At 44.6% G+C, this 26,322-nt stretch overlaps 4 protein-coding genes across 6 annotated transcripts; 2 read left to right on the forward strand and 2 right to left on the reverse strand.

Annotated features, from left to right (window-relative positions):
- Nucleotides 1–1,848: 1,848 nt before the first annotated feature.
- On the forward strand, nucleotides 1,849–10,862 carry tmem255a (transmembrane protein 255A). Of its 2 annotated transcripts, XM_077020972.1 has the most exons (10): nucleotides 1,849–2,100; nucleotides 2,803–2,945; nucleotides 3,376–3,438; nucleotides 6,594–6,683; nucleotides 6,778–6,843; nucleotides 6,955–7,043; nucleotides 7,633–7,704; nucleotides 9,218–9,398; nucleotides 9,527–9,661; nucleotides 9,878–10,862. In XM_077020972.1, exons 1-10 carry the CDS (start codon nucleotides 2,046–2,048, stop codon nucleotides 10,019–10,021), a joined length of 1,038 nt encoding a protein of 345 aa, XP_076877087.1. In that variant the 5' UTR covers nucleotides 1,849–2,045; the 3' UTR covers nucleotides 10,022–10,862. The 2 variants fall into 2 exon arrangements, with proteins under 2 accessions (XP_076877087.1, XP_076877088.1); XM_077020973.1 differs by lacking the exon at nucleotides 7,633–7,704 and having other exon boundaries at nucleotides 1,850–2,100.
- A 1,273-nt stretch (nucleotides 10,863–12,135) lies between these two features.
- Nucleotides 12,136–18,654, reverse strand: zbtb33 (zinc finger and BTB domain containing 33). Its single transcript, XM_077020968.1, has 2 exons — nucleotides 18,451–18,654; nucleotides 12,136–17,592 (listed from the first exon to the last, which is right to left on the reverse strand). Exon 2 carries the CDS (start codon nucleotides 17,588–17,590, stop codon nucleotides 15,617–15,619), a length of 1,974 nt encoding a protein of 657 aa, XP_076877083.1. The 5' UTR covers nucleotides 17,591–17,592; nucleotides 18,451–18,654; the 3' UTR covers nucleotides 12,136–15,616.
- A 358-nt stretch (nucleotides 18,655–19,012) lies between these two features.
- On the forward strand, nucleotides 19,013–22,083 carry nkap (NFKB activating protein). 2 transcript variants are annotated; one of them, XM_077020971.1, is made up of 8 exons: nucleotides 19,013–19,520; nucleotides 19,609–19,689; nucleotides 19,781–19,845; nucleotides 19,987–20,076; nucleotides 20,773–20,809; nucleotides 20,892–21,080; nucleotides 21,196–21,345; nucleotides 21,445–22,083. In XM_077020971.1, exons 1-8 carry the CDS (start codon nucleotides 19,240–19,242, stop codon nucleotides 21,617–21,619), a joined length of 1,068 nt encoding a protein of 355 aa, XP_076877086.1. In that variant the 5' UTR covers nucleotides 19,013–19,239; the 3' UTR covers nucleotides 21,620–22,083. The 2 variants fall into 2 exon arrangements, with proteins under 2 accessions (XP_076877086.1, XP_076877085.1); XM_077020970.1 differs by having other exon boundaries at nucleotides 19,014–19,520; nucleotides 20,770–20,809.
- Nucleotides 22,084–22,635: 552 nt separating this feature from the next.
- Nucleotides 22,636–26,114, reverse strand: ndufa1 (NADH:ubiquinone oxidoreductase subunit A1). Its single transcript, XM_077020974.1, has 3 exons — nucleotides 25,887–26,114; nucleotides 22,858–22,947; nucleotides 22,636–22,736 (listed from the first exon to the last, which is right to left on the reverse strand). Exons 1-3 carry the CDS (start codon nucleotides 25,986–25,988, stop codon nucleotides 22,716–22,718), a joined length of 213 nt encoding a protein of 70 aa, XP_076877089.1. The 5' UTR covers nucleotides 25,989–26,114; the 3' UTR covers nucleotides 22,636–22,715.
- Nucleotides 26,115–26,322: the final 208 nt, after the last annotated feature.

Here is a 26,322-nt window from a genome sequence, read left to right on the forward strand (position 1 = left end):
CTCATCTATATGTCCTTCTAAGTCATGCATGGCACAACACTGCAAGCCTCCAACCTCCCAGTCTCAATAGCTGTACTCTCACTGCAGCCAAGGGTTAGGATATAATAAATCCCGACACTTGTCATCAACTTAAATATTTGTACCCCAGTCACGTTGTACTCTGTTCGCTTGTGAAACGGCTGTTTTTTTCAAGTCTGAATAGAAATGTCGTCATGGAAAATCTGCTCCATCCCCCCTGGTCCTTATTTAGAGGAGCAGGAGCTTCACACTCGGGCCACACTGAAGAGACGCTTTTAGTTTAAAAAGATACAACACTAAAGCACATTTATACTTCACAAGCACATAGACACCTGTGAAACTTGCAATAAGAGTTGATGCACACTTAAACCGTTATGGGAAGCCAATGCATATTCAAATCGTAACTAATTTTTGATAATACCTTCCTCATATTTTGCCAAAATGTTAAAATATATGGACACAATGCACAATTGTGGCTGTTGTTTGGGGGATACAACGTGTAAGTAAGCAGAATAAGAACAATCATCTTAATATCATCGTGGGGTGGTTTGGGATTACCTGGCCTCCCTTATATAAGTGTGTTAATGGAATATGAAATGAAATTCTATTCCAGAGCGACATTTCCTACAATTAACTTTATCGGATTTGAGTGAGCCAGATCTGTCCCCTTCATTTGTGTAATTCTCCACGTGGCCACGGCGTGGCGCGCTCGCTTCATTTTTGCCTTTGTTTCTCATTCCTGCTGGAAAAAGTTACATTATATACTTCTCAAGACCATCATTGATAAAAGAAACAGTTTAAGATTGTTATACTAGTTCTGTGTAATAGATTCCACATTCATCTTCTTAACTACATATATTTCTATTTTTTGCACAAACAATTTCCTGGAGAGAGAGAGAGAGAGAGAGAGAGAGAGAGAGAGAGAGAGAGAGAGAGAGAGAGAGAGAGAGAGAGAGAGAGAGTGTGTGTGTGTGTGTGTGTGTGTGTGTGTGTGTGTGTGTGAGTGTCCTCATGACTTTGGTCAGTTGTGCTGGTGTGTGGTTTGATCCCATCCGCTACAGATGTTTTTGCCAGGATTACCACCCTACAATCCTGTCAGTCTTGACGGGGGAATGAAGTTTAAATATATTTTTACGAGTCAAAGCGTAATTTTTAACACGTGAACATCTAACAGTTCTGAAGATAATCTACTTTCTGTTCACATATAGTTCGCACCACACTACAGAGAAGAGTAACGTGAACTAGTTTTTATGATTTGCTTTGTCGTAATTTACATACAAGCCCAAACTAACCGCCTTTTCAGGACGCTAAGAAATAATAACTACTGAGTATACTTGAATATAAGAAGGACTGAGTACTGAAAAAATCCCGTGTGTAATAAATTTAGCACATCAGCATACAGAAAACGCAAACAAATATAGCCAAAGTGTATTTACACCTGAGTCCTCTAGTATTGTCCAACTATAACCACTAACACAAACATACTATCTGTACTGGTAATGTTTTGATGTCATATATAGCTTACAGCAAATTTAGGAAATGATTTAATCACTGTGTAATCTACGCCGAAACTAAAACGCAGACAGACAGACAGACAGACAGACAGACAGACAGAGTGGGTTACCCTTCCTCAAAATAAATGACTCAGTTGACCATCTGACCCCACCATATTTTCATGGTATTTCAAATGTGCCATGGCCAATAAAACAATTTCGGTCATGGATTTCTGCCAGCATCTAAAGTTTTAATGGAGGCTGTGAAATCTTAATTTCATGTCCAATTGCTCCAAACGTGCTGAATTAAAACGGCTAGAATGCTGCGCATGCGCACTCGCCATTCGGGAGATCGCCGCTATTAGTCAACAGACGCAGAAGCGAACTGCGCTTCTTAGAGGATGCAGCCGAACACGGAGGTTTTCTACTCATTAAGTATTAGCGAGGAAACTACATTTGTCTTATTCAGGTGTTTAATGTTTAACCTTAAATCATAACTGTATGCTAGCCGATGTTAAATAAAATCAGAATAAAATGCCGAGGGGACCGAGCGCTCCAGCCGGGGGTACACCAGTGTCGGACGTGAGGGGTACGTGCAAGGTCAACACCGTTCACGGTGCTGGTCGGGATGTGTGACTACTGCTGGCACTGGTTCCGCTCTGCTTGTTTTCATGTCTGTATTTATGAAACGTTCATTGCTCAACAAGCTATAGGTTGATAAGCTATGTTTTATTTACACCTCATAATAACGCCTTCTCCCTTGTTTAACCGGTGCCTATAGGAAACATACTAAATTCTAGATGTGCCGAAGGATTTAGACTGATTACTTAAATTCTGTTTGTTCTCCTTTTCCGAACCTGCAATGTTTTTAAATAGTGACTGACACTGAATTTGATATGAGCTAAACAGTGGTCTAGATGCACAGACATACCTACCTGTACATGACAGACAGCAGTGATATGTTTGGTACCTTCTATGTAGATAATAGAAATGACAGAATAGCCTTAATATATTAGCATTTTCGTGAGAGTATAAGTCGTTTCTCTGGATATAGCATGGCTGTAATTAAAACAGGCAAACAAACTGGCTTTAAAATCAATATGGCTTTAGACATCTGCACATTAGATAACAATATACATATGAAACGGCAACAATGATGTTCAGATGTCTGTGTGTATTTGCCTGGCAGTAAATAAGATGATGAAACTGTCAAAAACGATACAAGCTGGAGGAAGCATGTTTACTCAGATAAGAAGTGTTTCAACACTGGGCCACCCTGTCACCTGTGTAGGGTCATTCAAACGGAGGAAGAGGAAGTCGGTGGTGGTGACGGCCATGCTGCTCATAGTGTCGGTACTCATCCTGGTGTTCGGGTTGGCCGCAACAACGAAGACACAGAACATCACTGTTGGAGGCTACTACCCCGGAGTCATCGTGAGTGATAACGCTTAGAACCGCGTTTGACTGAAAACCTTATGTAGTTATTTACAGCCTACATCCATTATCATGGAGAATCTTACTGAGAAAGTACTGAGAAAGGATGTGATGTTCTTTCTGTCACTATGGGCGTTTGGGAGCCTGCAGTAGATTATCTGCCCAGGGTAGTTGATCTACAGAGTAAACATCTTCATAATCTGACCATAATCTGACCATAATCTGACTGAAACGATGAAACATCTTCATTAACACCTGACCTTAATCTGACTGATATGGTGAAACGTCTTCATGCTTACTGAAGTACCGATCAATATAAGCAATATAAGGTTGTAATACCAAACCAGTAACAGTATTGTGTGTGTGTGTGTGTGTGTGTGTGTGTGTGTGTGTGTGTGTGTGTGTGTGTGTGTGTGTTGGTTTGTTTTAGCTTGGTTTCGGTTCCTTTCTGGGGATTATTGGTGCCCACCTAACAGAGAATAAGAGGCAGATGGTAAGATGTTTCTGTTGCTCTTGTGAGTTTGTCTTACATTAGACAAATAGCTCTAAACCACAAGAATGAATCGCTCCTTTATGGAGAAAAACCTCAGAACATGACCTCCATCTTGTTGAGTGCCATGGAGGTTTTCAAAAACATTAGTGTTTTTGTGCGTGTGCACTAATGGGGAGGAGGGGACGCGCTGTCTTCAGTCTGAATATCAGAACACGTTCCAGGGACTCTGGTGACAAGCACCCAGAAATAGCTCACAGTAAGAAGAGCAGGATGGATGTCCGTGACGGGAGCATATGGACAGCGTCTCAGAGCAGGGGGACGCCAGGGGGACGCCAGGGGGACAAATGAAGAACTGATTTGGTTGGGTTGAATGGACACATCACTGACACACCGAGGAACAAGTTTGGTACAGATGGTAAACAATAATCAGACAGGGAGCTGCAGTAGTGTAGGGAGGACTCAGACATCTGATGGCGGGTAGCTTCAGTAGTGGAGGGAGGACTCAGACGTCTGATAACGGGGAGCTGCAGTAGTGTAGGGAGGACTCAGACGTCTGATAATGGGGAGCTGCAGTAGTGGAGGGAGGACTCAGACGTCTGATAACGGGGAGCTGCAGTAGTGGAGGGAGGACTCAGATGTCTTATAACGGGGAGCTGCAGTAGTGGAGGGAGGACTCAGACGTCTGATAACGGGGAGCTGCAGTAGTGGAGGGAGGACTCAGACGTCTGATAACGGGGAGCTACAGTAGTTGAGGGAGGACTCAGACGTCTGATAACGGGGAGCTGCAGTAGTGGAGGGAGGACTCAGATGTCTGATAACGGGGAGCTGCAGTAGTGTAGGGAGGACTCAGATGTCTTATAACGGGGAGCTACAGTAGTTGAGGGAGGACTCAGACGTCTGATAACGGGGAGCTGCAGTAGTGGAGGGAGGACTCAGACGTCTGATAATGGGGAGCTGCAGTAGTGTAGGGAGGACTCAGACGTCTGATAACGGGGAGCTGCAGTAGTGGAGGGAGGACTCAGACGTCTAATGGCGGGTAGCTGCAGTAGTGGAGGGAGGACTCAGACGTCTGATAACGGGGAGCTGCAGTAGTGTAGGGAGGACTCAGACATCTGATAACGGGGAGCTGCAGTAGTGGAGGGAGGACTCAGACGTCTAATGGCGGGTAGCTGCAGTAGTGGAGGGAGGACTCAGACGTCTGATAGTGGGTAGCTGCAGTAGTGTAGGGAGGATTCAGATGTCTGATAACGGGGAGCTGCAGTAGTGGAGGGAGGACTCAGACGTCTGATGGCGGGTAGCTGCAGTAGTTGAGGGAGGACTCAGACATCTGATGGTGGGTAGCTGCAGTAGTTGAGGGAGGACTCAGACGTCTGATGGCGGGTAGCTGCAGTAGTGGAAGGAGAAATCAGACATCTGATGGCGGGTAGCTGCAGTAGTGGATGGAGGACTCAGACGTCTGATAGTTGGTAGCTACAGTAGTTGAGGGAGAACTCAGAGGTCTGATAGTGGGTAGCTACAGTAGTTGAGGGAGGACTCAGACATCTGATGGCGGGTAGCTGCAGTAGTTGAGGGAGGACTCAGACATCTGATGGCGGGTAGCTGCAGTAGTGGAAGGAGAAATTAGACATCTGATGGCGGGTAGCTGCAGTAGTTGAGGGAGGACTCAGACGTCTGATAGTGGGTAGCTACAGTAGTTGAGGGAGAACTCAGAGGTCTGATAGTGGGTAGCTACAGTAGTTGAGGGAGGACTCAGACGTCTGATAACGGGTAGCTACAGTAGTTGAGGGAGGACTCAGACATGTGATGGCAGGTAGCTGCAGTAGTGGAGGGAGGACTCAGACGTCTGATAACGGGGAGCTGCAGTAGTGAAGGGAGGACTCAGACATCTGATGGCGGGTAGCTGCAGTAGTTGAGGGAGGACTCAGACGTCTGATGGCGGGTAGCTGCAGTAGTGGAGGGAGGACTCAGACGTCTGATGGTGCGTAGCTGCAGTAGTGGAGAGAGGACTCAGACGTCTGATGGTGCGTAGCTGCAGTAGTGGAGGGAGGACTCAGATGTCTGATGGCGGGTAGCTGCAGTAGTTGAGGGAGGACTCAGACGTCTGATGGTGGGTAGCTACAGTAGTTGAAGGAGAACTCAGACGTCTGATAACGGGTATCTGCAGTAGTGGAGGGAGAACTCAGACGTCTGATAACGGGTAGCTGCAGTAGTGGAGGGTGAACTCAGACGTCTGATAACGGGTAGCTACTGTAGTTGAGGGAGAACTCAGACGTCTGATAACGGGTAGCTGCAGTAGTGGAGGGAGGACTCAGACGTCTGATAACGGGTAGCTGCAGTAGTGGAGGGAGGACTCAGACGTCTGATAACGGGGAGCTGCAGTAGTGAAGGGAGGAAATGTGAAGTGCCCATGTGTCCATGTGTTTTGCACTGATATTAGATGCACTGTTGATTTGGTTTAGTCAGGTGCCATGATGCTGTCAGGTGTAGAATGCGGTACGTCGCCGGCAGTGTTGGGGTTAGATCCCTGTCTCCAGCCAACTGTGCGGGGTGAGGTGAAACAGAATCCTCCCTGCTTTCTTGGGGAGGGGAGAGAGGGGGAGGGGAAGGAGAGAGGAAGGGAGGGAGAGAGGAAGAGAGGGAGAGAGGAAGAGAGGGAGAGAGGAAGAGAGGGAGAGAGGAAGGGAGGGAGAGAGGAAGAGAGGGAGAGAGGAAGGGAGGGAGAGAGGAGCTCTCCTGCAGGGAAAGCTGGGCACAGTGCCAGCTCAGGGGCTCACAGAAGGGGAGTGGTGTCCAGACGACTGTACTCCCATCATGTCCTCTGCCAAGGGCTTCACTGGACCCAGGAGGAGACAGACTCACCAAGTACCGCCTCCCACAGCACGACTGAGAACCGCACGAACCACAGTGACCGACACACCTGGACAGCGTGGCACCATCACCACGTGCTCACCAAGACCGCATGCATAGAAAGAGAATGTTGCATGACAAAACATGATGCTACTATGTCAACAAAAGAAATAAGTGCATAAGTGCATATTGGTGAGGAGGCAGTACTTGTGCTCAGTGAGCGTGAGGAGGGACTCGGGCAGCATGCAGAGCGGTCAGCCGAATTGGCCACGCCCACTGTAAGATTCTGCTTCTGTGTTGTATTGCAGCTTGTGGCCTCCATCATCTTCATCAGCTTTGGCGTGGTGGCGGCCTTCTGCTGCGCCATTGTGGATGGCATTTTTGCGGCGAGGCACATAGTGAGTCCCCCCCCCCCCCCCGCTTGTCCTTAAACGTGGCGCAGGGCTGCAGGCTCAGACGTAGCTTTATTGGCTGTGTTGTGATGTCTCACAGGACCTCGGACCCCTTTACGCCGGACGATGTGATTACTACTCCAGCTTAGACTCCGGTGAACTACATGTGAGTTCACAAACCTACTAACGCACCATAACCCTCCTCCACAAACATCCTAACTGTCCAACTGATTGATGTTGGTGATGCAGCCTACGTGTTGGTCTCTCTGGTCTTTAGGTCCACTGTCAGACTGCGTCACACATGTCCTGCGACCTGAGAGTGAAGAGTAACACCTGTTACTGCTGTGAGCTCTACAACTGTGGCAAGTACGTGTGTCCCAGGACCTCCTCAGGGTGTCCTCTGCTGTCCCTGTTGTATTTTGACCTCCTCAGGGTGTCCTCTTCTGTCCCTGTTGTATCTTGAGCTCCTCAGGGTGTCCTCTTCTGTCCCTGTTGTATCTTGAGCTCCTCAGGGTGTCCTCTGCTGTCCCTGTTTTTTCTTGAGCTCCTCAATGTGTCCTCTGCTGTCCCTGTTGTATTTTGACCTCCTCAGGGTGTCCTCTGCTGTCCCTGTTTTATCTTGAGCTCCTCAGGGTGTCCTCTTCTGTCCCTGTTGTATTTTGACCTCCTCAGTGTGTCCTCTGCTGTCCCTGTTGTATTTTGAGCTCCTCAGGGTGTCCTCTTCTGTCCCTGTTGTATCTTGAGCTCCTCAGGGTGTCCTCTGCTGTCCCTGTTGTATTTTGACCTCCTCAGGGTGTCCTCTTCTGTCCCTGTTGTATCTTGAGCTCCTCAGGGTGTCCTCTGCTGTCCCTGTTTTATCTTGGTTAAATTACTGTTCCATTTGTTTTGAATGATTGAACCTTCGTCCCCTGTCAAGCTCTGCTGGAAAGAACACTTGTGTTCATCTATGTTTCAGAGAACATCCTCTTTTGGGACTTCAGACTAAAGATGTTTTGAAAAAATTTAGGAAATCGTCCATGATTTGGAAGTAGGTCTTTTCATTTTTAGCCCCTTGACAACATTGACAACCCATGATCTGTTGTGGCTGGATGAGCAGGTGTGACTGTGTGGAGTTCACTCTGCAGGAGACCAGCGATGCTACTGCAGTGAGGTTCAATCCCACCGCGGCCTGGCCCTTCTTCCAGAAGTGAACACCAGGCCTCAGATCTGAACTCCACAAATCAAATCAAATCAAATATATTTGTATAGCGCTTTTCACAACACGTATTGTCACAAAGCGCTTACCAAATAGCTACAACAAACCTGTTATTAGATTTGAAAACTAACTTTGGTCATTTGGTCTAAACCATGAGTGTTAAATCTACAGTGGGTTCAGTGAAGGGGTAGCTGCATTACCCACGTTGTGTTCTTCTCCAGAGTCACATGTGCTGCTAGCACTTTTACCTCATTACCCACGTTGTGTTCTTCTCCAGAGTCACGTGTGCTGCTAGCTCTTTTACCTCATTACCCACGTTGTGTTCTTCTCCAGTCACGTGTGCTGCTAGCTCTTTTACATCATTACCCACGTTGTGTTCTTCTCCAGAGTCACGTGTGCTACTAGCTCTTTTACCTCATTACCCACATTTTGTTCTTCTCCAGAGTCACGTGTGCTACTAGCACTTTTACCTCATTACCCACGTTATGTTCTACTCCAGAGTCACGTGTGCTACTAGCTCTTTTACCTCATTACCCACGTTGTGTTCTTCTCCAGTCACGTGTGCTACTAGCACTTTTACCTCATTACCCACGTTATGTTCTTCTCCAGAGTCACGTGTGCTACTAGCTCTTTTACCTCATTACCCACATTTGTTCTTCTCCAGAGTCACGTGTACTGCTAGCATTTTACCTCATTGCCCACGTTTTGTTCTTCTCCAGAGTCACATGTGCTGCTAGCACTTTTACCTCATTACCCACGTTATGTTCTTCTCCAGAGTCACGTGTGCTGCTAGCACGTTTACCTCATTACCCACATTTTGTTCTTCTCCAGAGTCACGTGTGCTGCTAGCTCTTTTACCTCATTACCCATGTTGTGATCTTCTCCAGAGTCACGTGTGCTACTAGCTCTTTTACCTCATTACCCATGTTGTGATCTTCTCCAGAGTCACGTGTGCTACTAGCTCTTTTACCTCATTACCCACGTTTTGTTCTTCTCCAGAGCCACGTGTGCAACTAGCTCTTTTACCTCATTACCCACGTTTTGTTCTTCTCCAGAGCCACGTGTGCTACTAGCTCTTTTACCTCATTACCCACGTTTTGTTCTTCTCCAGAGTCACGTGTGCTGCTAGCACTTTTACCTCATTACCCATGTTATGTTCTTCTCCAGAGTCACGTGTGCTGCTAGCTCTTTTACCTCATTGTTCTTTTTGGCATGCATGTGTTGTGAAGGTTTCTTTTTCAAGTCTGAATGTTACATATTTTAATAGTACAGTCTGGTTTCAAGGTGTTTTGTACTGTAATTTGTTAGAATGACTTAATTACTTGTATTTCTGTTCTCCCCACAGTCGTGTTGATCTCAGAGGAGGTTACCATGAGTACACGGAAGTTCGGAGCTGCCAAGATGTTGTTCACCTCTACCATCTGCTGTGGTCCGCCACCATCCTGAACATCATCGCGCTCTTCCTCGGCATCGTCACGGCTGCGGTGCTGGGGGGATTTAAGGACATGGTGACCTGTGACCCCCCTGTAATTAACGACTAATTCTAGTTCAATAATAATTATATAAACACATAAAGAAATGGAATTATTGGCTTTGTTTGTGGCAACAGAAGCATGTAGACTGCTGTTCTTGGTGTGTGTGGTTGGTTTTGAAGATGCCTGCAGCAGCTCCTGATGCCTGTGAGCCTGTGCCCGTGGCTGCCCCCACACCTCCAGACATCCCAGCCAACTCCAACTACTTCTACAACACTGCCCCCTGCCTGCCACCTTACACCGCCTACGACCTGCAGGTAAGGGGTTTTTACATGGGCGCTGTGGCATGCATTTCTGTGGAATAAGCGGATGCTGTAATAATCTCAGAGAACCACGGTGGTTTGCTGGATGTTCAGAGGCTCTTTGTGCGTCCCATATTTTATGTTAACACATTCACCGCCTCCTTCTACAGTTCTTTTAGTACATTTGTCAATTGATCAAACTCAGGTGCAAATACTGGTGTGTCCTCGCAGGGCTCGGGCACAGTCCCTGACTCCTCTGGCCTGTCGGACATCTCCCAGTCTGGAGCGAGTCACGTATGGCCCACGATGATCCCTCCACGCTACTCTCCTGCGTACTACCCACCTGACGACAAACCTCCACCGTATAGCCCCTAGCAAACAGAGGGACTTGTGAACGCTCACAAGAGGCCCGGCGGGAGCTGTGCACGAGGACTCAGGGAGGACCGCGGTGGTGTGCGATCTACGGCAGGCTCAGGGGGGATGACCTCTGACCTCTGCAGAAGGAGACCGGAGACGCGCGAGACAGCCCGAGACATTTCTCCCTACGGCACGGACTTAAGGCGGGAGGTCCGCGCAGGTATCTGTGATCTGCGTGACCTCTCTTCACCTTGCAAGGATGAATATCCAGACTGTTTACAGCTCTGCCTTAGGAGTCCGATGCTTGCGGGACGTGGTCCTGTCATGGCTTCCTGGGTTTCTTGCTTGGACATGCGGACTCAGTCACCCTTCACATGCTTCACTGGGTCACTTGAACAGAACGTAGAAGTCCTGTTTCTCCTCAGCTGAACAGGACGTTCCTGACTGACCAGGACGTTTCCTGACTGAGCAGGATGTTCCATTGTCTTTTCCTGATTTGCACTTTTCTCTCTGAATATAACTGTATCAAAATAATCACGCTAGACTAATTACCACTTGGTTATTTCCACTCAGTTTGAGCAGCTAGAAATAACAGAACCCAAAACGTATTTAGAATACTTTGTCTAATCGGGATGTAACGTCCAGTAGATAGTAAGGGTTCCTCTGTTCATCATCTAAGTGAGTGCAAAGACTATACAAACTTTGCACTTAAAAGGAATATTCTAGTATGTTTCAACCTAATTTCTGTCTACTACATCTGTAAAGTGGTTGCTGACCACAGACAATAACGTATTTAAACAATAATTTATCTACACTTACAAAAACAAAGGAAAACCTGTTAACTCAAAGTGCACTTTATATATATATATATATATATATATATATATATATATATATATATATATATATATATATATATATATATACATCCAACATTCATTATATTTCAGTCTAAGCTATTTGTAATATCAGCTGTAAATATGTATAACTGGTTCTTTTCTGAGCGTAGACTTTGTGGTATCATTGAGTTGAACGTAAACACAGTTTCACCTGATCGCACATGCATACCACAAAACCTTTGGGGTGAGGTAGTCAGAGCTTCAGAGTCTCTCCGGGGTTTACAAGGTGAATTAAAAATGACACACGAAAACCTGAATGCATTTATAGATACGTTTACTGCTGAAGTTATGAATTGACCTTACATAGTGTCATATTTCTAATAGATATTTCATATTTAACTTTTCTTATGGATCCATTATTAGTACATTTGAAGTCAACAGGTTAATATTCTCTTCTAAAGACATGGCCAGAAATGTGACGAAATCTGTAAAAACAATCTACAGATGCGGTAGACAGAACATTAGTTAGAAAGACAAAGGTCAAGAAATTCCTTTAAGACAAAACAAACAAAATCTGTGATGTAAATATACTTTTCCTGATTTGTGAAAAATTAAAAGTGCTATGATAATGTTTACAGCAAAGAAAGAAAATAACTTGAAACTTGAAGATGTTGTCTACAGTATGTGTGTTAAACCCACCTGAAGTTGGGAATCAGCAAGGACTTATTAAAGGGTAGAAGTGTTTCAGAATGTTCAATAGAAATATACAGTGAGGAAAATAATTATTTGAACATGCAGCAACTTAGCAAATTCTCCCACTTAGAAATCATGGAGGGTTCTGAAATGTTCCTCTTAGGTACGTCCAATGTGAGAGACCTAATCTAAAAAAAATCCAGAAATCACAATGTATGATTTTTTAATAATTTATTTGTGTTACTGCTGCAAATAAGTATTTGAACACCTGTGAAAAATGTTAATATTTGGTACTGTAGCCTTTGTTTGCAATTACAAAGGGCAAACGTTTCCTGTAGTTTTTCACCAGGTTTGCACACACTGCAGCAGGGATTTTGGCCCATTCCCCCACACAGATCAAGTTTCTGGGCTGTTGCTGAGAAACACGGAGTTTGAGCTCCCTCCAAAGATTTTCTATAGGCTTTAGAAAATTTAGGTCTGGAGACATCCTCTCCTAAATACAGTGCAGTCGTCCTGTCCCATGTGTAGATAAACACCCCCAAACATGATGGTTCCACCCCCATGATTCACAGTAGGGATGGTGTTTTTGGGATGGTACTCATCATTCTTTGTCCTCCAAACACGGCGAGTGGAATTAAGACCAATAAGTCCTATTTAGGTCTCATCTGACCACAGATCTTTCTCCCATGACTCTTCTGGATCATCTAAATGGTCATGGGTGAACTTAAGACGGGTCTGGACGCGTGCTGATTTAAGCAGGGGAACCTTCTGTGTCATGACTTTAAACTATGACGTTTTAGTGTATTACCCACAGTAACCTTGGAAACAGTGGTGCCAGCTCTCTTCAGGTCATTGAGCAGTTCCTTCCGTGTAGTTCTGGGCAGATTCATCATCTTTCTTAGGATCATTGGTGAGATCTTGCATGGAGCCCCAGTGGGGTGGACAGGTCTCTTTAAGAAGCTAATGACCTAAAACAGGTGTTTCTAATTTAGAGTAATAAGTGGAGTGGTGAACTTTTTAGAGGTGGACTAACAGGTCTTTGAGGGCCAGAATTTTTGCTGATTGGCAGCAAAAATATATTGTTATACATTGTGATTTCCAGTTTTCTTTTTTAGATTATGTCTCTCACAGTGGACACGCACCTACGATGAAAATGTGGAAGATCTTGCCAAGTCGCTGGGTGTTCAAATACTTATGTTCCTCACTGTAAGACACAGCTTTAAAGCAAGGCCATTACGTCCACTTTAATAAGACTACGTTGTTGTCCATCTGTACCCAATAAGTGTTTCTGTGACCTAGCATTACATCACATTACTATAGCAACAGTCCATACTGCCTTCTGTTAATATGCATTTACACAAGTCTTAATATTAACTCGCAGTTGTGTATTGGCTGTGTTTAGTGAGGAGTCCATAGATTGTATTTTATGTGCTTTATTTAAAGCAAAACATACATATGTAACTGACAACAAAATGTGCAGGGGTTACAGTCTGGTGTGTCTGTTCAAAAAATATTTTATATGTATAAATGTTATATTACCAGCTCTCTGTGCTACAGTCAGATTTGGTGGTTCATAAGAATGAATGAGCAAAGTAGGTCTTCGCCTTCTGAACGCCGTCTTTATCTTCTGTTAATCAGACAGGTCTAAATGTTATATCTACGCACCTTAACCCACCCAGCCAAACTGCACATACTGTAGAAATGAAAGTCAAACAGCACCATGAAGACAGAACACTGGGGGGGTAAACCCACTCACACAATCCACAACACGCTCTGAAGACCGAAGACGGTCTATAGCGTCAGTCCACCCACGCAGCACTAAGACCTCATAAATGTGGTTCCAGAGGACTGTTAATTCAGGTCTTTAGTAGTACAAGTCTGTTCATGAACACAACCATTCGAATGCTCACTTGTTGAATATTATCACATTGACATCCTACTGTCCAAAACCATTTACCTACTGACAAGACTACAATGGAATATATAGATGTGTATATATATATGTGTGTATGTAACAAAAAAATACAAAAAACGAACATGGAGGTGGAACATGAGGTGGTCTCCAGTAATCTGATGGTGCACTGGGCATTTCTCCGTTTAACACCATTTTGATTCAGTTTTTCATGATTACACTTCTGGGTGAAAGGAACTCAGAATATATGGCCAGCATATACAATAAAAAGTACAAACGTACAACCTAAACAACTCATGGAGATGGTACTAACGGACACACACAGACCTACTGAACCCTCTACACAAACATCATAAATACTAAATTTGCCTCTTTATGTGTGCTACGCCCACCCTGTGATGAACAGATTCATCTCTAATCCGACAGGAAAAGAACTCTATAAAATTTACTGACACAAAATATGAATAATAAAAAACAAAAACAAAACAACAAAGCCATCAAGGTTTCACCCTAAGGAGCCCTGAATCTTCATGGTCCTCTGCAGAATTTAGTACATTGCGGATGACACAGGAGTGTGCAGTACAGTATCGTTTCTGTCTCGAGATAATGTTATGTTGACAAAAACAGTAAAAGGTTTGCAGAACTCATCAGCCCCTGAAGAATTCAACACTCACATTCATCGAGAATGTAAATAAACTGGCTGTACATTTAACTTCATTCATGCTTGTTGCATTACACGATTCTCTGAAGGTTCTCTGCATAATTGTGCGGTGTCAGCCTCCTGCAACTTACGCATGACATTTACTAGAGTAACAATTACCTGGCAGTCTATGGATTTAATAGTTCATATGTCAAGTGACACAGTACCATATGGGCCCATGGGAATATCTCAATTATCAGTTGATCAAATGATCAATTCATTTGCAAATCAAGAAATGTACATATCAAAATAGGAAAGATACAACAAGTAAACAAATCAGGAGTTTACAAAAACATTAGCTAAAACAAAAATGAACAAATAAATTTACAAAAATATTAATCTATAAACAGCAATGACACACAGTGTTACTGATGCAAAGCACCACATTTACATAACTCCTCCTTATGAGTATCCTCACATTTACATGTCCTTCTTGTAGAGTATCACCATATTTACATAGCTCCTCCCTCTAGGTAATTTCCAGCCTGTAATCTGTATGCGGGTGGGTAAGCATGTTACAAACACAAGTCTGTCTGGCCTTTGCCTAACAGATCAACGAAGGATTACTTTAAGTGCAACAGAAAAAGCACAAATACACAAATAAATGCAATTATCAATCACTTAATCTTCACATTATAAAAAAAACTTTGTTTTACTGTTCATCAGTTATCAGTTCATCACTTGAAATTTTTATTTATTTTATGCTTTTATATATTTAACTGTCAAATTGTACATTTCTTTACTGACAACAATCCATATTAATTATTAATTTGTCAACTGATCAATTGATTACTCAACGACTTCAATGGGCACCATATAGTACTGTTAAAAAAATACAGCACAATTAAAACAAGACTGAAGTGAAAGTTGGTAATTGTTGACTTTACATTGTTGTTCTAGATAATTCAACAGTTCTTTCATAATAAAAGGTACAATATGTAGTATTGTCCTAAATTTCTTTGTTACCTACTGAGGTATTACTGACATGATTGGTCTGCGATTACATGATTCATAATGAAGGAACCTCTTGCTACATGGCAAATGTAGAAAACACATTTTTACAGCTCACAAACTGTTATAAACGTTTTACTTAATGTCACTATGTAAAATTCTGAAAACACCATTATTACAGAATATTATTTTTGCTTATTTCTTGCATCAGTTTTTAAAGAACAAAACTGCATATTGTACCTTTAAAGATAAAGTCCAAAGATCTCTTGTAAAAGCAGCACTCCCAATATTTGTGTACTCTTACACAGTCGCATGGAATTATGGGCTGTGGAACCATCTCACATACATGATCATGAATAAACCACACAGAGCACCTTGAATCCTCACTCACACTCGATCACTGTGTTTGGGCCTCGTTTGAACTTCTTTCAAATTTGTTTTCAAGCAACTGAATTCAAGAAAAGAAAAGGAGACCCCAACACAAAAGGCACCCAACTCACAGTTGTGAACATGGCTACTCAGTACGTCTCCGGTATGACAAATTCAAACTCTGTCGTGCTGTCGTTCATTTGGGCTCCGGGTCGAGGAGGCGGGCCCGGTCGTGCATGAGCACCGGGGCGCGTGTGTGCGTCAGGCTCGACAAAGATGTCATCCCAGTGTAAGACTTTGCTCTGGCCGGGGGGGAGCGACTGGTTGGTGAAGTGCGCCCTGCCGGGGTTTATGTGCTGGACGATACCGTCCTCGTTGATGACGGGAATTCCCCCCGTCTCCTCGGAGACGAACGAGTACGGTTTGAACTGCAGCGTTTTACAAGGAAGGAGGCGATACAGGTTGTTGTCAGTATCATCCTTCTCTTTCCGGCCTGAGGGATCCTGGTTGTGAGTTTGCTTGCAGTGAGAAGACAACAGTTGGTAGTTGAGAAACATTTCATTACACAGTAAGCACTGGTACCTGCGCTCCCCCGTGTGAGTGATCTCGTGCTTGGTCCGGTACTCCGCCAGGGCGAACACCTTGTCGCAGTACCGACACGGGTACTTCCTCTCCCAGGAGTGAGTGTTAAAGTGACGCCTCAGACTGGTCAGACACACGTAGGGCCGCTTGCACACGATGCACACGTAGAAGGTCTTGCCATCCATGATCAGCTCGTAATGGTCTTCTGGTTCCGCTTTGGCTTTCTTTTTGCTCCGAGGCGAGCTGCTGGACGGGCTTCCTGCTCCTGGCTCCGGGCTCGGTGCCTTCTTGCCAGCGTTGGTGCGCGAGTCTCCTTCCCCCGGGTCCTCTTTCACAGGAACTATGTCATAAGTGTTCTCCCCTATGTTGGCATAAACCTTGCACCCAGGTGAGAGCGAGTCGATTTCCGAGGCTTTGTCTAACGTTATCGTCTTTTTGGTCGACACAGTCGGGGCGACGTCCATCCCCGGTCCGTTGTTGGTGCTGAAGGAAGGTCTCACGTCGGACAGCCTGATCTTGCCTTGCTGGTCTGGTGTCTGCTCCACCAGCACCTTCTTCTTCTGGACGCCCAGAACTTCACTGGCTTCTACAGGAGGAGGAGGGCCTCTGTGGGACTCGGAGGTGAAGCTGCTCGCACGCACTGGCGTGGATGGTGCACTGTGTGTGGAGGATCGCGCGGGAGACGTGTGTACGCAGCCGCTGGGGTCTGGGGACAGCACGGGGCTGACGAGGGGCACCGGGTCCGGACGGGACCGCGACGTGTCTGTCAGAAAACATCCTCCCTCTGCATCCTCAGTGGGGAGTTTGCTGGTCTTCTTCTGATCTTTCATCACGTTCTCCTCTTCCTCATTTGCGAGTTTCTGCTTCTTAGCGTCCGGGCCTTCATCTGCGCTGTCACCTACAGGCACTTTAGCGTCTGGTCCGAGCTCCGTATTCCTGTCTACATGCGCTTTAATCTTCAGAACTTTCGGCGCCTCCGTCTTGGAGACGAAAAGAACGTCATCGTTTTCCGAGTCGTCCTTGTCTGCTCCACCGCTGCCCATTTTGAATTCCTCAGCGGACAGTGAAAATGATTCTGTGATAATTGGCATGTTCTCCGTTTCGCACTCAGATTTCTCACTGGCACTCACATTCCCGTTCTCTCCTTCATTCGACAAACCAGGTAGTCCCTTGACTTTGGACAGCGGTGCAGCAAGACTGGCGATGAATTTGACACCCAGGATCTGACCAGCACTTATGAGATCTTCAAGCCTGTCAGATCGAACTCTATGGATTTTTGAGCTGTATATATAATTCAGAATGTCTTCAAATACATCTGCCTTGATAAAATTGAGCTCGATTACCTGTCCTGCAACTGAAAAAAGTTGTCGAAAGTAAGTGCTAGAAGCAGACAACATAGTCTTGTGCGCCTTGAATTTGCGGTCCTGAACAATTATGGTCACGTCACAGAATAATCCATTGTTCCGCTGTTCACTGATGGATTCCAACAACGACAGAGGAAACTGTGTATCAGTTGCAGAGATCAGCTTTAATTTCGACATCCCTGTGAACAGAATGTGAAATGACTTTAGTAATAAGTAAAATGTACTTATTGCTGATGATCAAACATGCTAGAATCTTTACATAGCACAAAACACACATATATACACACACACACAAACAAAACATTCAGAACATCTGGGACTATGAACAGGTTTAAAAAGTAATACAAGATGAACAAACTGCAACGAACAGGATAAGCACCTGCAGTGACATGTTCAGGTTTAGTGACTTATTTGGCGTAAAAGAAAAGAGATTAAATGAACTGGCAATCTGAGAGAAACTCGCGTGTAGTTGTTACAATAATGTGACACAATGATGCCCACATTACTCGATCTGTGGGTCATTTACCATCAACATCAACCACATCACATGTCGCAAAAACAGGGATAACAGGCAGCTTGGACGTTTGAGATGCAGTGTGGAGATCACAGCAGGGCCTGATCACCGGTAAACCCCAGTAGATCACCGGTAGATCGCCGGTAGATCGTGTCAGCTCTCCAGCGAGGACGTAAATCAACAACAGGAAGAAAGCGGCGCTGTGCGCGGCGACCTGCGCGGCCCTTCGGTGCTCAACCCGGGCGAGGAAAGTTAAGAGACGGGCTCGTTCTGCACGTTTCCCGCAGACGTCCCGTTAACACCGTAAATTCGCCGGTTAACGCTGGAAATAACGCAAACTAAAGGGGCTCCCGGCGGTGTGGCCGCCTCATCCCTCCTGCTCCCGGCGGCGGGCTGCGGCCTACCCGCCCCGCTCAGCCCGCCGGAGCCACAACACACTCTTACCCCGAGAAACACGGCGGCCGCGGGGGTTATTTTGTCACACGTTTTCGGGTTTAGTGGTGAATAAAGCGTAATGGAGTACCTGCGGTGTGGAGTTACCCGTACGCGGTGTTCGGCGTGTGGAGGAGAAGCTCTGGGTTTGTCGCGGTACACAACAGTGCCTTGTTTGAGATGAAGCGAGGCTGCGGCGCGCAGTGTGACCGCCAGGGGGCGCAGGAGTAACGGCGAGGAGATCATTCCGCTCCAAGTTTCTTTAATGTACTTTTGAAAGGTTTAAATAAATTACTCTGGCATTTTCTATATTGTTCTGTAAATATTTCAATTTTCGTCTGAAATAAATGTGACTTACCGACCATATGGTATAGCCATAAAATAATATAGCCTAACAAATCCCAATTAACGTTCAATGTATTGGAATATTGCATACCCCGTTTAGAGGCAGGTTAACATAAATTAAATAGCTATTTGGATGCCATTTTAACTCTTTTCCAATTAGAGTAAAACCTAATTAAATATGTATGTGCTGTATATAGTTAATGTATTTCTTTTTACTAGTAAAACCCCCTCAAAGCGGTTGCTGTTTTAGTTAGTAGACACACCAGCCTGTGTGTTTTAGTGACTCCAGTGCAGCAGGGGGCGCCAGAGACACACCAGTCTGTGTGTTTTAGGCCCACAGACGCCACCGCGATGGCGAAGTAAACAAGTCTACACGGTCCGGGATTCTTATTTACGCGTTTAAACAGGCGGACGGTGTCGCTGTCTGGCCGTGTGGGTCGTGTGGGCGACACGTTAACGGAGTTGGACGTTTGATTTGTGTTTCCGGGACTAAACGCGGTTAAAAGAGCGCAGACCCGCAGTTAGGAGGCCAACCATGCCCGAGCTGGACCGGAGGGGTTCCGACCCGATCAGCCCCGACAGGCGCCGCCGCAGCCGCTCCAGCAGCGGGAGTCGCTCCCGGGACCGGCACGACGGGGCCGAGCCCAAGGAGAGGAGGAGGAACCGGTTCCGAACCGGACGGTCTCGCAGTCGGTCGAGGTCGAGGGAGCGAGACAAGTGGACCTGGTCCGAGCACCGGGACCGGGGGTACCGGTCCGACTACTACGACAAGAGGGACGACGCGCAGCGGCAGAGACAGGAGGCCTTCATCGCCAGGCGCGTGTCCTCATCATCACCCAGGAGTGTGTGATCACTGTCACACCTTCACTGTGGCACCTTCTCAATGTGTCTCTCTTTCCTGTAGGCGGCTGCAGGAGCGTGAAAGAATCGGTGAGCTGGGCTCCCCTGAGGTGTGGGGCTATTCTCCGAGAGTCAGAGAACCAGAGTAGGTCCAGATCATCATACGTTAAACTGGGCAGCTTGTCTACAACTGCGACCTGTATGCAAGTGTTGGACGGTCTTTGTGTGTCTTCTAGCTCAGATGAACACACTCCTGTTGAAGAGGACGTGAAGAACAGCGGCACTGACTCCACTTCAGAAGGTCCAGCGCTTTACTCATAACTAATGATGCGGTCTTTCAAAAACTGTTCATACCAAATTCTATAGTTAAGAATTTTACTTCTTGACAATAAATCATGGGTTTATTAATGATTCATTTATTCTTCTTCTTTCTTATTTACAGAGGAAAGGAAAAAGAAGAAAAAGAAGAAGTCAAAGAAAAAGAAAAGCCGTAAGCACTCTGAGGGCAGTGAGTCTGGAAGTGACTCAGAAGGTTGGTCTGAATTTTACTTCCAGCTCAGTTTGAAGTGGTTCCTGGTACTTTAGTGATGCACTACATGTAAAAGGAAGAGTTTTCACACACTACATGTCTGAAGCCGGGTTTCCATCCAAACCTTTCGAAAAAATAATGCGCAATTTACAGGTTTCGGCAGAAAAAATGCGAATTAAGCCTTGTTTCCATTCATTAGTTATGCGAATAAACTTTAGATCACGTGAGAGGACGCCAAAACAATAGTGGTTTTACGTCCATCTGGCAGTTACGCATTTTTGCACTTTGAGGTTTTGAAAATTTTTTTTCTTTTTCTTTTCTATACATGGAGAAGTTAAATTCAATTTTTGCTCTCTCCAGAACTGTTTTTGTATGCATTTGCCATCTTTACATCGCGATCATGTACAGAACCACATGACTTGAGGCATGATACGTCATCGTTTATGCGAAAAACCCTTTTCCATCCAGTTTTTCCGAATTTTGGCGATGCGATAGTCTTACTTTTCCACCTCCTCCTAGCGTAAAAATCTTTTTGCGATATTTGGGGCTTTTTTTCGAATTTTGGTCTTTTTCCATCCAGCTTTTTTCATGCGCATTTTCAAAATGCGCAAAAACGTGGTGGATGGAAAACCCTCTTGTGAGGAGCACCTGTCTCTTAAAGCGACTCAGTCATCATATACTTCTTTCTTTATTCAGAAGAGGTGAAGAAGAAAAAAAAGAAGAAGAAGAGTAAAAAGTGAGAATACATTTTTTTTTCTGTATATGTTTCACACTCTACAGCTTGGATTGTCCATTACAAAGTCCTTTTATCATCTTAGGAAGAAATCAAAGAAGAAGAAAGCCAAGAAGACTCGCAAGGAGTCCAGCAGTTCCAGCAGTGACCAGTCTGCCGAGGACGAGGACGACATGAGTGAGGAGCTGTGGGTGGAGAGGACGGGTGTGGAGGAGCACGTGGTTGGACCTGAAGCACCACTGACCCACCTGTCCCAAGACGATAAACCGCTGGAGTGCGTATCTGTTTACCTCCACACGCCTTCTCTCCAGTTAGCACCTGTACCAAACCTTAGAACATTTAATTATTTCGTGTTTTCATAATTGTGTTTTGGTCTTTTTTTTCTGTAGTTTTGGTCATGCTCTGCTGCCTGGTGAAGGTGCCGCTATGGCGGAGTATGTGAAAGCAGGAAAGCGTATTCCCAGGAGAGGTGAGATCGGCCTGACCAGCGACGAGATCGCAGACTTTGAGAAGTCGGGCTACGTGATGAGTGGCAGCAGGTGTGTGTGTGTTTCTGAAGTGGGCAGTTTAGCCCGTTACATGCTGAGGCTTCCGTGCTTGTGGCTGTACGAGGCTTCCATGTTTGCTCTTCTCCCCAGACATCGACGTATGGAGGCTGTACGTTTGAGGAAGGAGAACCAGATCTACAGTGCCGATGAGAAGAGGGCGCTCGCCTCCTTCAACCAGGAAGAGAGGAGAAAGAGGGAGAGCAAGATCCTCTCCAGCTTCAGAGAAATGGTGTACAGAAAGACCAAAGGCAAGGACGAGAAGTAGAGCGCCACGCCCCTCCTCCTCCTCCACGCCCCCATCATGCCCCTCCTCCTCCACGCCCCTCCCCTCCGCTGCTGTCGGCCTTCCCAACATAACCCAGCACAGGCCGTAGGTTTTGGGCTTTGTTTTGTAAATCTTCATGAATCAAATCTTTGGTGTATTTTGCTTTGTTTTGCTCTCAAATTAAGACTTGGCTGTAATTTTTAAGATTACATACTTTGTGGTAAAAATGTCATATATAGGAAGAATTGCAACACATATTGGGAGTTAGCCAGTTCACATCTGCTTTTTTTTGTGAGTGCATGAAGTATGAGTGACAGAAGAATACAGGTGACCCCTTTAGAAGAATACAGGTGACCCCTTTCTCTTATCTGTGAATATGGCAGTGGCTGTTAATGTTAATGCTGCCTTTCCTCTTAGAGTACCAATTTCTTACCTAAAATAAAACTTTACCCCTGCCAGCAAAATGTGGTTTACATTCTATTCACCCTGTTACTACTGCCAGCAGTACAACATACTGCAGACCAAATATTAATGTATTTTTACTGATTAGGTTCTTTGGCATGCTTCACCAACATCATGTCACGGGCCAACACCAAATGACTGTAAAATACACTTCCTAGAATTGGTGAGAAACTTTGTATATAGCAAGAAGAGTTGCTTTAACAGGATTACTGGGTATGCAACATAATACGACAGCTACGGTGAACCTGATGGGGAATATAGGCTAAAGAAGCAATCATGATGTAGCTACGGTAACAACATGCAGGACACTAATCTCTGTGGACTTACACTGTTGGCCTTTATCCATGCCAGACTACGTCTTTGATGTAGGGAAATCAAAATATTAATGTTTCTTGTCAAGCAAACATGTCCAGTGTTCACGTCCAGCCATTCTCCCAACCCCTTTCACGATAGCTCCGCCACGCGGGGTCCTCACGTGAGGAGCAGGTCACGTCTACAGGGGACTACGACTACGAGTCCATCAGGACAAAGGCACCAATAACCAAGCAAACAAATAATATATACACATTATTTTATTAGCTGGACAAAGTACATATTTCAAAATCATGAATCGAGAGGATATCTGCGGTAGTCATCATTTAATGTTTTCAAGTCCCTGTAAAAATAGAATTAAAAGGTTTAGTTAATATATGTACATAATAAATATATGTTAGGGTTCACAAAAGTGTTTAAACCAGGCAAATTTTGATATGTATATTTATTAATGAAATCATCACCTTTGACTGGTAATATAATCCAGTGCCTGACAGTCGTTTGTCTCTCTGAATCAAGACCCACTGATAAGGAACTTTGGCGAGTCTCTTCTCCTAAAGCACAACACACAGGAAGTGCTGAGGTTACACAGCCAGATCACATTTAAACAGGAGTAAACGTCTGTAAACAGGAGATTCTTTGAGTTGAGAGGCTATTCATGAACAGGGAAGAGAACTAAAACCATGTTTTTAGCTCAGGTTCACTACATATACACCTAATTCACACTATGTGATCCTACAAGGTACCCAAACTTCTTAGCCAAATCAGTTTAGATAAATAAGACCAGACCCAGATACCCATACGTGTACACGCCCACAAAGTTTGCTGATTGAGGTTTGTTTGCAACTGCACTGTGTGGAACATTTTTGTTACACTATGTCCACAGTAAACTATATTATTCATGTAATGTACAAGGATCGTCTGTGTTAATATAATCTTTGTTGTGGACCTCTGAAGACGGCTGCTGTGGAAAAGGTCCAAACACCTAAACTCCATACATGAACAGCATCTAAGCAGCCTACATCTTCACTCTTGTCTCCAGTGTATCTAACTGTAATAATGTCATGTAGTCACACGGTCTACATCTACAGGACTGTAAGTGTCTCCAGTGTATCTAACTGTAATAATGTCATGTAGTCACACGGTCTACATCTACAGGACTGTAAGTGTCTCCAGTGTATCTAACTGTAATAATGTCATGTAGTCACACGGTCTACATCTACAGGACTGTAAGTGTCTCCAGTGTATCTAACTGTAATAATGTCATGTAGTCACACTGTCTACATCTACAGGACTGTAAGTGTCTCCAGGTATCTATAACTGTAATAATGTCATGTAGTCACACGGTCTACATCTACAGGACTGTAAGTGTCTCCAGGTATCTAACTGTAATAATGTCATGTAGTCACACGGTCTACATCTACAGGACTGTAAGTGTCTCCAGGTATCTAACTGTAATAATGTCATGTAGTCACACGGTCTACATCTACAGGACTGTAAGAGTCTCCAGGTATCTAACTGTAATAATGTCATGTAGTCACACGGTCTACATCTACAGGACTGTAAGAGTCTCCAGGTATCTAACTGTAATAATGTCATGTAGTCACACTGTCTACATCTACAGGACTGTAAGTGTCTCCAGGTATCTAACTGTAATAATGTCATGTAGTCACACGGTCTACATCTACAGGACTGTAAGCGTCTCCAGTGTATCTAACTGTAATAATGTCATGTAGTCACACGGTCTACATCTACAGGACTGTAAGTGTCTCCAGGTATCTAACTGTAATAATGTCATGTAGTCACACGGTCTACATCTACAGGACTGTAAGTGTCTCCAGGTATCTAACTGTAATAATGTCATGTAGTCACACGGTCTACATCTACAGGACTGTAAGTGTCTCCAGGTATCTAACTGTAATAATGTCATGTAGTCACACGGTCTACATCTACAGGACTGTAAGTGTCTCCAGGTATCTAACTGTAATAATGTCATGTAGTCACACGGTCTACATCTACAGGACTGTAAGTGTCTCCAGTGTATCTAACTGTAATAATGTCATGTAGTCACACGGTCTACATCTACAGGACTGTAAGTGTCTCCAGGTATCTAACTGTAATAATGTCATGTAGTCACACAGTCTACATCTACAGGACTGTAAGCGTCTCCAGTGTATCTAACTGTAATAATGTCATGTAGTCACACGGTCTACATCTACAGGACTGTAAGTGTCTCCAGTGTATCTAACTGTAATAATGTCATGTAGTCACACGGTCTACATCTACAGGACTGTAAGTGTCTCCAGTGTATCTAACTGTAATAATGTCATGTAGTCACACTGTCTACATCTACAGGACTGTAAGTGTCTCCAGGTATCTATAACTGTAATAATGTCATGTAGTCACACGGTCTACATCTACAGGACTGTAAGTGTCTCCAGGTATCTAACTGTAATAATGTCATGTAGTCACACGGTCTACATCTACAGGACTGTAAGTGTCTCCAGGTATCTAACTGTAATAATGTCATGTAGTCACACGGTCTACATCTACAGGACTGTAAGAGTCTCCAGGTATCTAACTGTAATAATGTCATGTAGTCACACGGTCTACATCTACAGGACTGTAAGAGTCTCCAGGTATCTAACTGTAATAATGTCATGTAGTCACACTGTCTACATCTACAGGACTGTAAGTGTCTCCAGGTATCTAACTGTAATAATGTCATGTAGTCACACGGTCTACATCTACAGGACTGTAAGCGTCTCCAGTGTATCTAACTGTAATAATGTCATGTAGTCACACGGTCTACATCTACAGGACTGTAAGTGTCTCCAGGTATCTAACTGTAATAATGTCATGTAGTCACACGGTCTACATCTACAGGACTGCAAGTGTCTCCAGGTATCTAACTGTAATAATGTCATGTAGTCACACGGTCTACATCTACAGGACTGTAAGTGTCTCCAGGTATCTAACTGTAATAATGTCATGTAGTCACACGGTCTACATCTACAGGACTGTAAGTGTCTCCAGGTATCTAACTGTAATAATGTCATGTAGTCACACGGTCTACATCTACAGGACTGTAAGTGTCTCCAGGTATCTAACTGTAATAATGTCACGTAGTCACACGGTCTACATCTACAGGACTGTAAGTGTCTCCAGGTATCTAACTGTAATAATGTCATGTAGTCACACGGTCTACATCTACAGGACTGTAAGTGTCTCCAGGTATCTATAACTGTAATAATGTCATGTAGTCACACGGTCTACATCTACAGGACTGTAAGTGTCTCCAGGTATCTAACTGTAATAATGTCATGTAGTCACACGGTCTACATCTACAGGACTGTAAGTGTCTCCAGGTATCTAACTGTAATAATGTCATGTAGTCACACGGTCTACATCTACAGGACTGTAAGTGTCTCCAGGTATCTAACTGTAATAATGTCATGTAGTCACACGTCTGGCTGCAGCAGTAGATACTCACCTTACCACCATTAGTGAACTTATGAATCTGCGCAGTCGCAATGCCAGGAATGAACAAACAAACCGTCATTAAAGCGAAGCCCGGCAGAATTTCATACCACATATTTAGGATTAAACGTAGCCACAGTTCTTAAAGACCGGCTGGCAGCGTCCAAACTCTCTCCGTCTCCCCCGTTTGTTTTGAACAAAATGTCCGCCGCCTTGACGGTCACTCAGCGACTTCCGCAGGGTCCGCACTCCACTTCCGGGTTAGGCTTAGTTGACAATACAGCTCTCCGGCTCCCTCTTGTGGTTAAAGTGCGCGTACGTCGCATAGTTATTACACTGTTAAATGATGTTCGAATAAAGACACGAGTTCATAAATAATTTAAAGTCTATAATAATAATGATTAATACGTGAAGGCGGACACAAGCGCTCACACTTTAGTCCAGATATC

This window comes from Brachyhypopomus gauderio, chromosome 11, assembly GCF_052324685.1.
Source record: "Brachyhypopomus gauderio isolate BG-103 chromosome 11, BGAUD_0.2, whole genome shotgun sequence".
In the NCBI taxonomy this organism is placed as follows: Eukaryota; Metazoa; Chordata; class Actinopteri; order Gymnotiformes; family Hypopomidae; genus Brachyhypopomus; species Brachyhypopomus gauderio.

Coding starts and splice junctions, on each gene's coding strand:
- zbtb33 (XM_077020968.1), bottom strand. CDS start 17,590: ATGTCGAAATTAAAGCTGATCTCTGCAACTGATACACAGTTTCCTCTG.
- tmem255a (XM_077020972.1), top strand. CDS start 2,046: ATGCCGAGGGGACCGAGCGCTCCAGCCGGGGGTACACCAGTGTCGGAC. Junction 2,946..3,375: donor GCTACTACCCCGGAGTCATC/GTGAGTGATAAC, acceptor GGTTTGTTTTAG/CTTGGTTTCGGTTCCTTTCT. Junction 3,439..6,593: donor CAGAGAATAAGAGGCAGATG/GTAAGATGTTTC, acceptor GTTGTATTGCAG/CTTGTGGCCTCCATCATCTT.
- nkap (XM_077020970.1), top strand. CDS start 19,240: ATGCCCGAGCTGGACCGGAGGGGTTCCGACCCGATCAGCCCCGACAGG. Junction 19,521..19,608: donor CAGGAGGCCTTCATCGCCAG/GCGCGTGTCCTC, acceptor TCTTTCCTGTAG/GCGGCTGCAGGAGCGTGAAA. Junction 20,810..20,891: donor AAGAAGAAGAAGAGTAAAAA/GTGAGAATACAT, acceptor TTATCATCTTAG/GAAGAAATCAAAGAAGAAGA.
- ndufa1 (XM_077020974.1), bottom strand. CDS start 25,988: ATGTGGTATGAAATTCTGCCGGGCTTCGCTTTAATGACGGTTTGTTTG. Junction 22,948..25,886: donor AGTTCACTAATGGTGGTAAG/GTGAGTATCTAC, acceptor GTTGTGCTTTAG/GAGAAGAGACTCGCCAAAGT. Junction 22,737..22,857: donor GATTATATTACCAGTCAAAG/GTGATGATTTCA, acceptor CTATTTTTACAG/GGACTTGAAAACATTAAATG.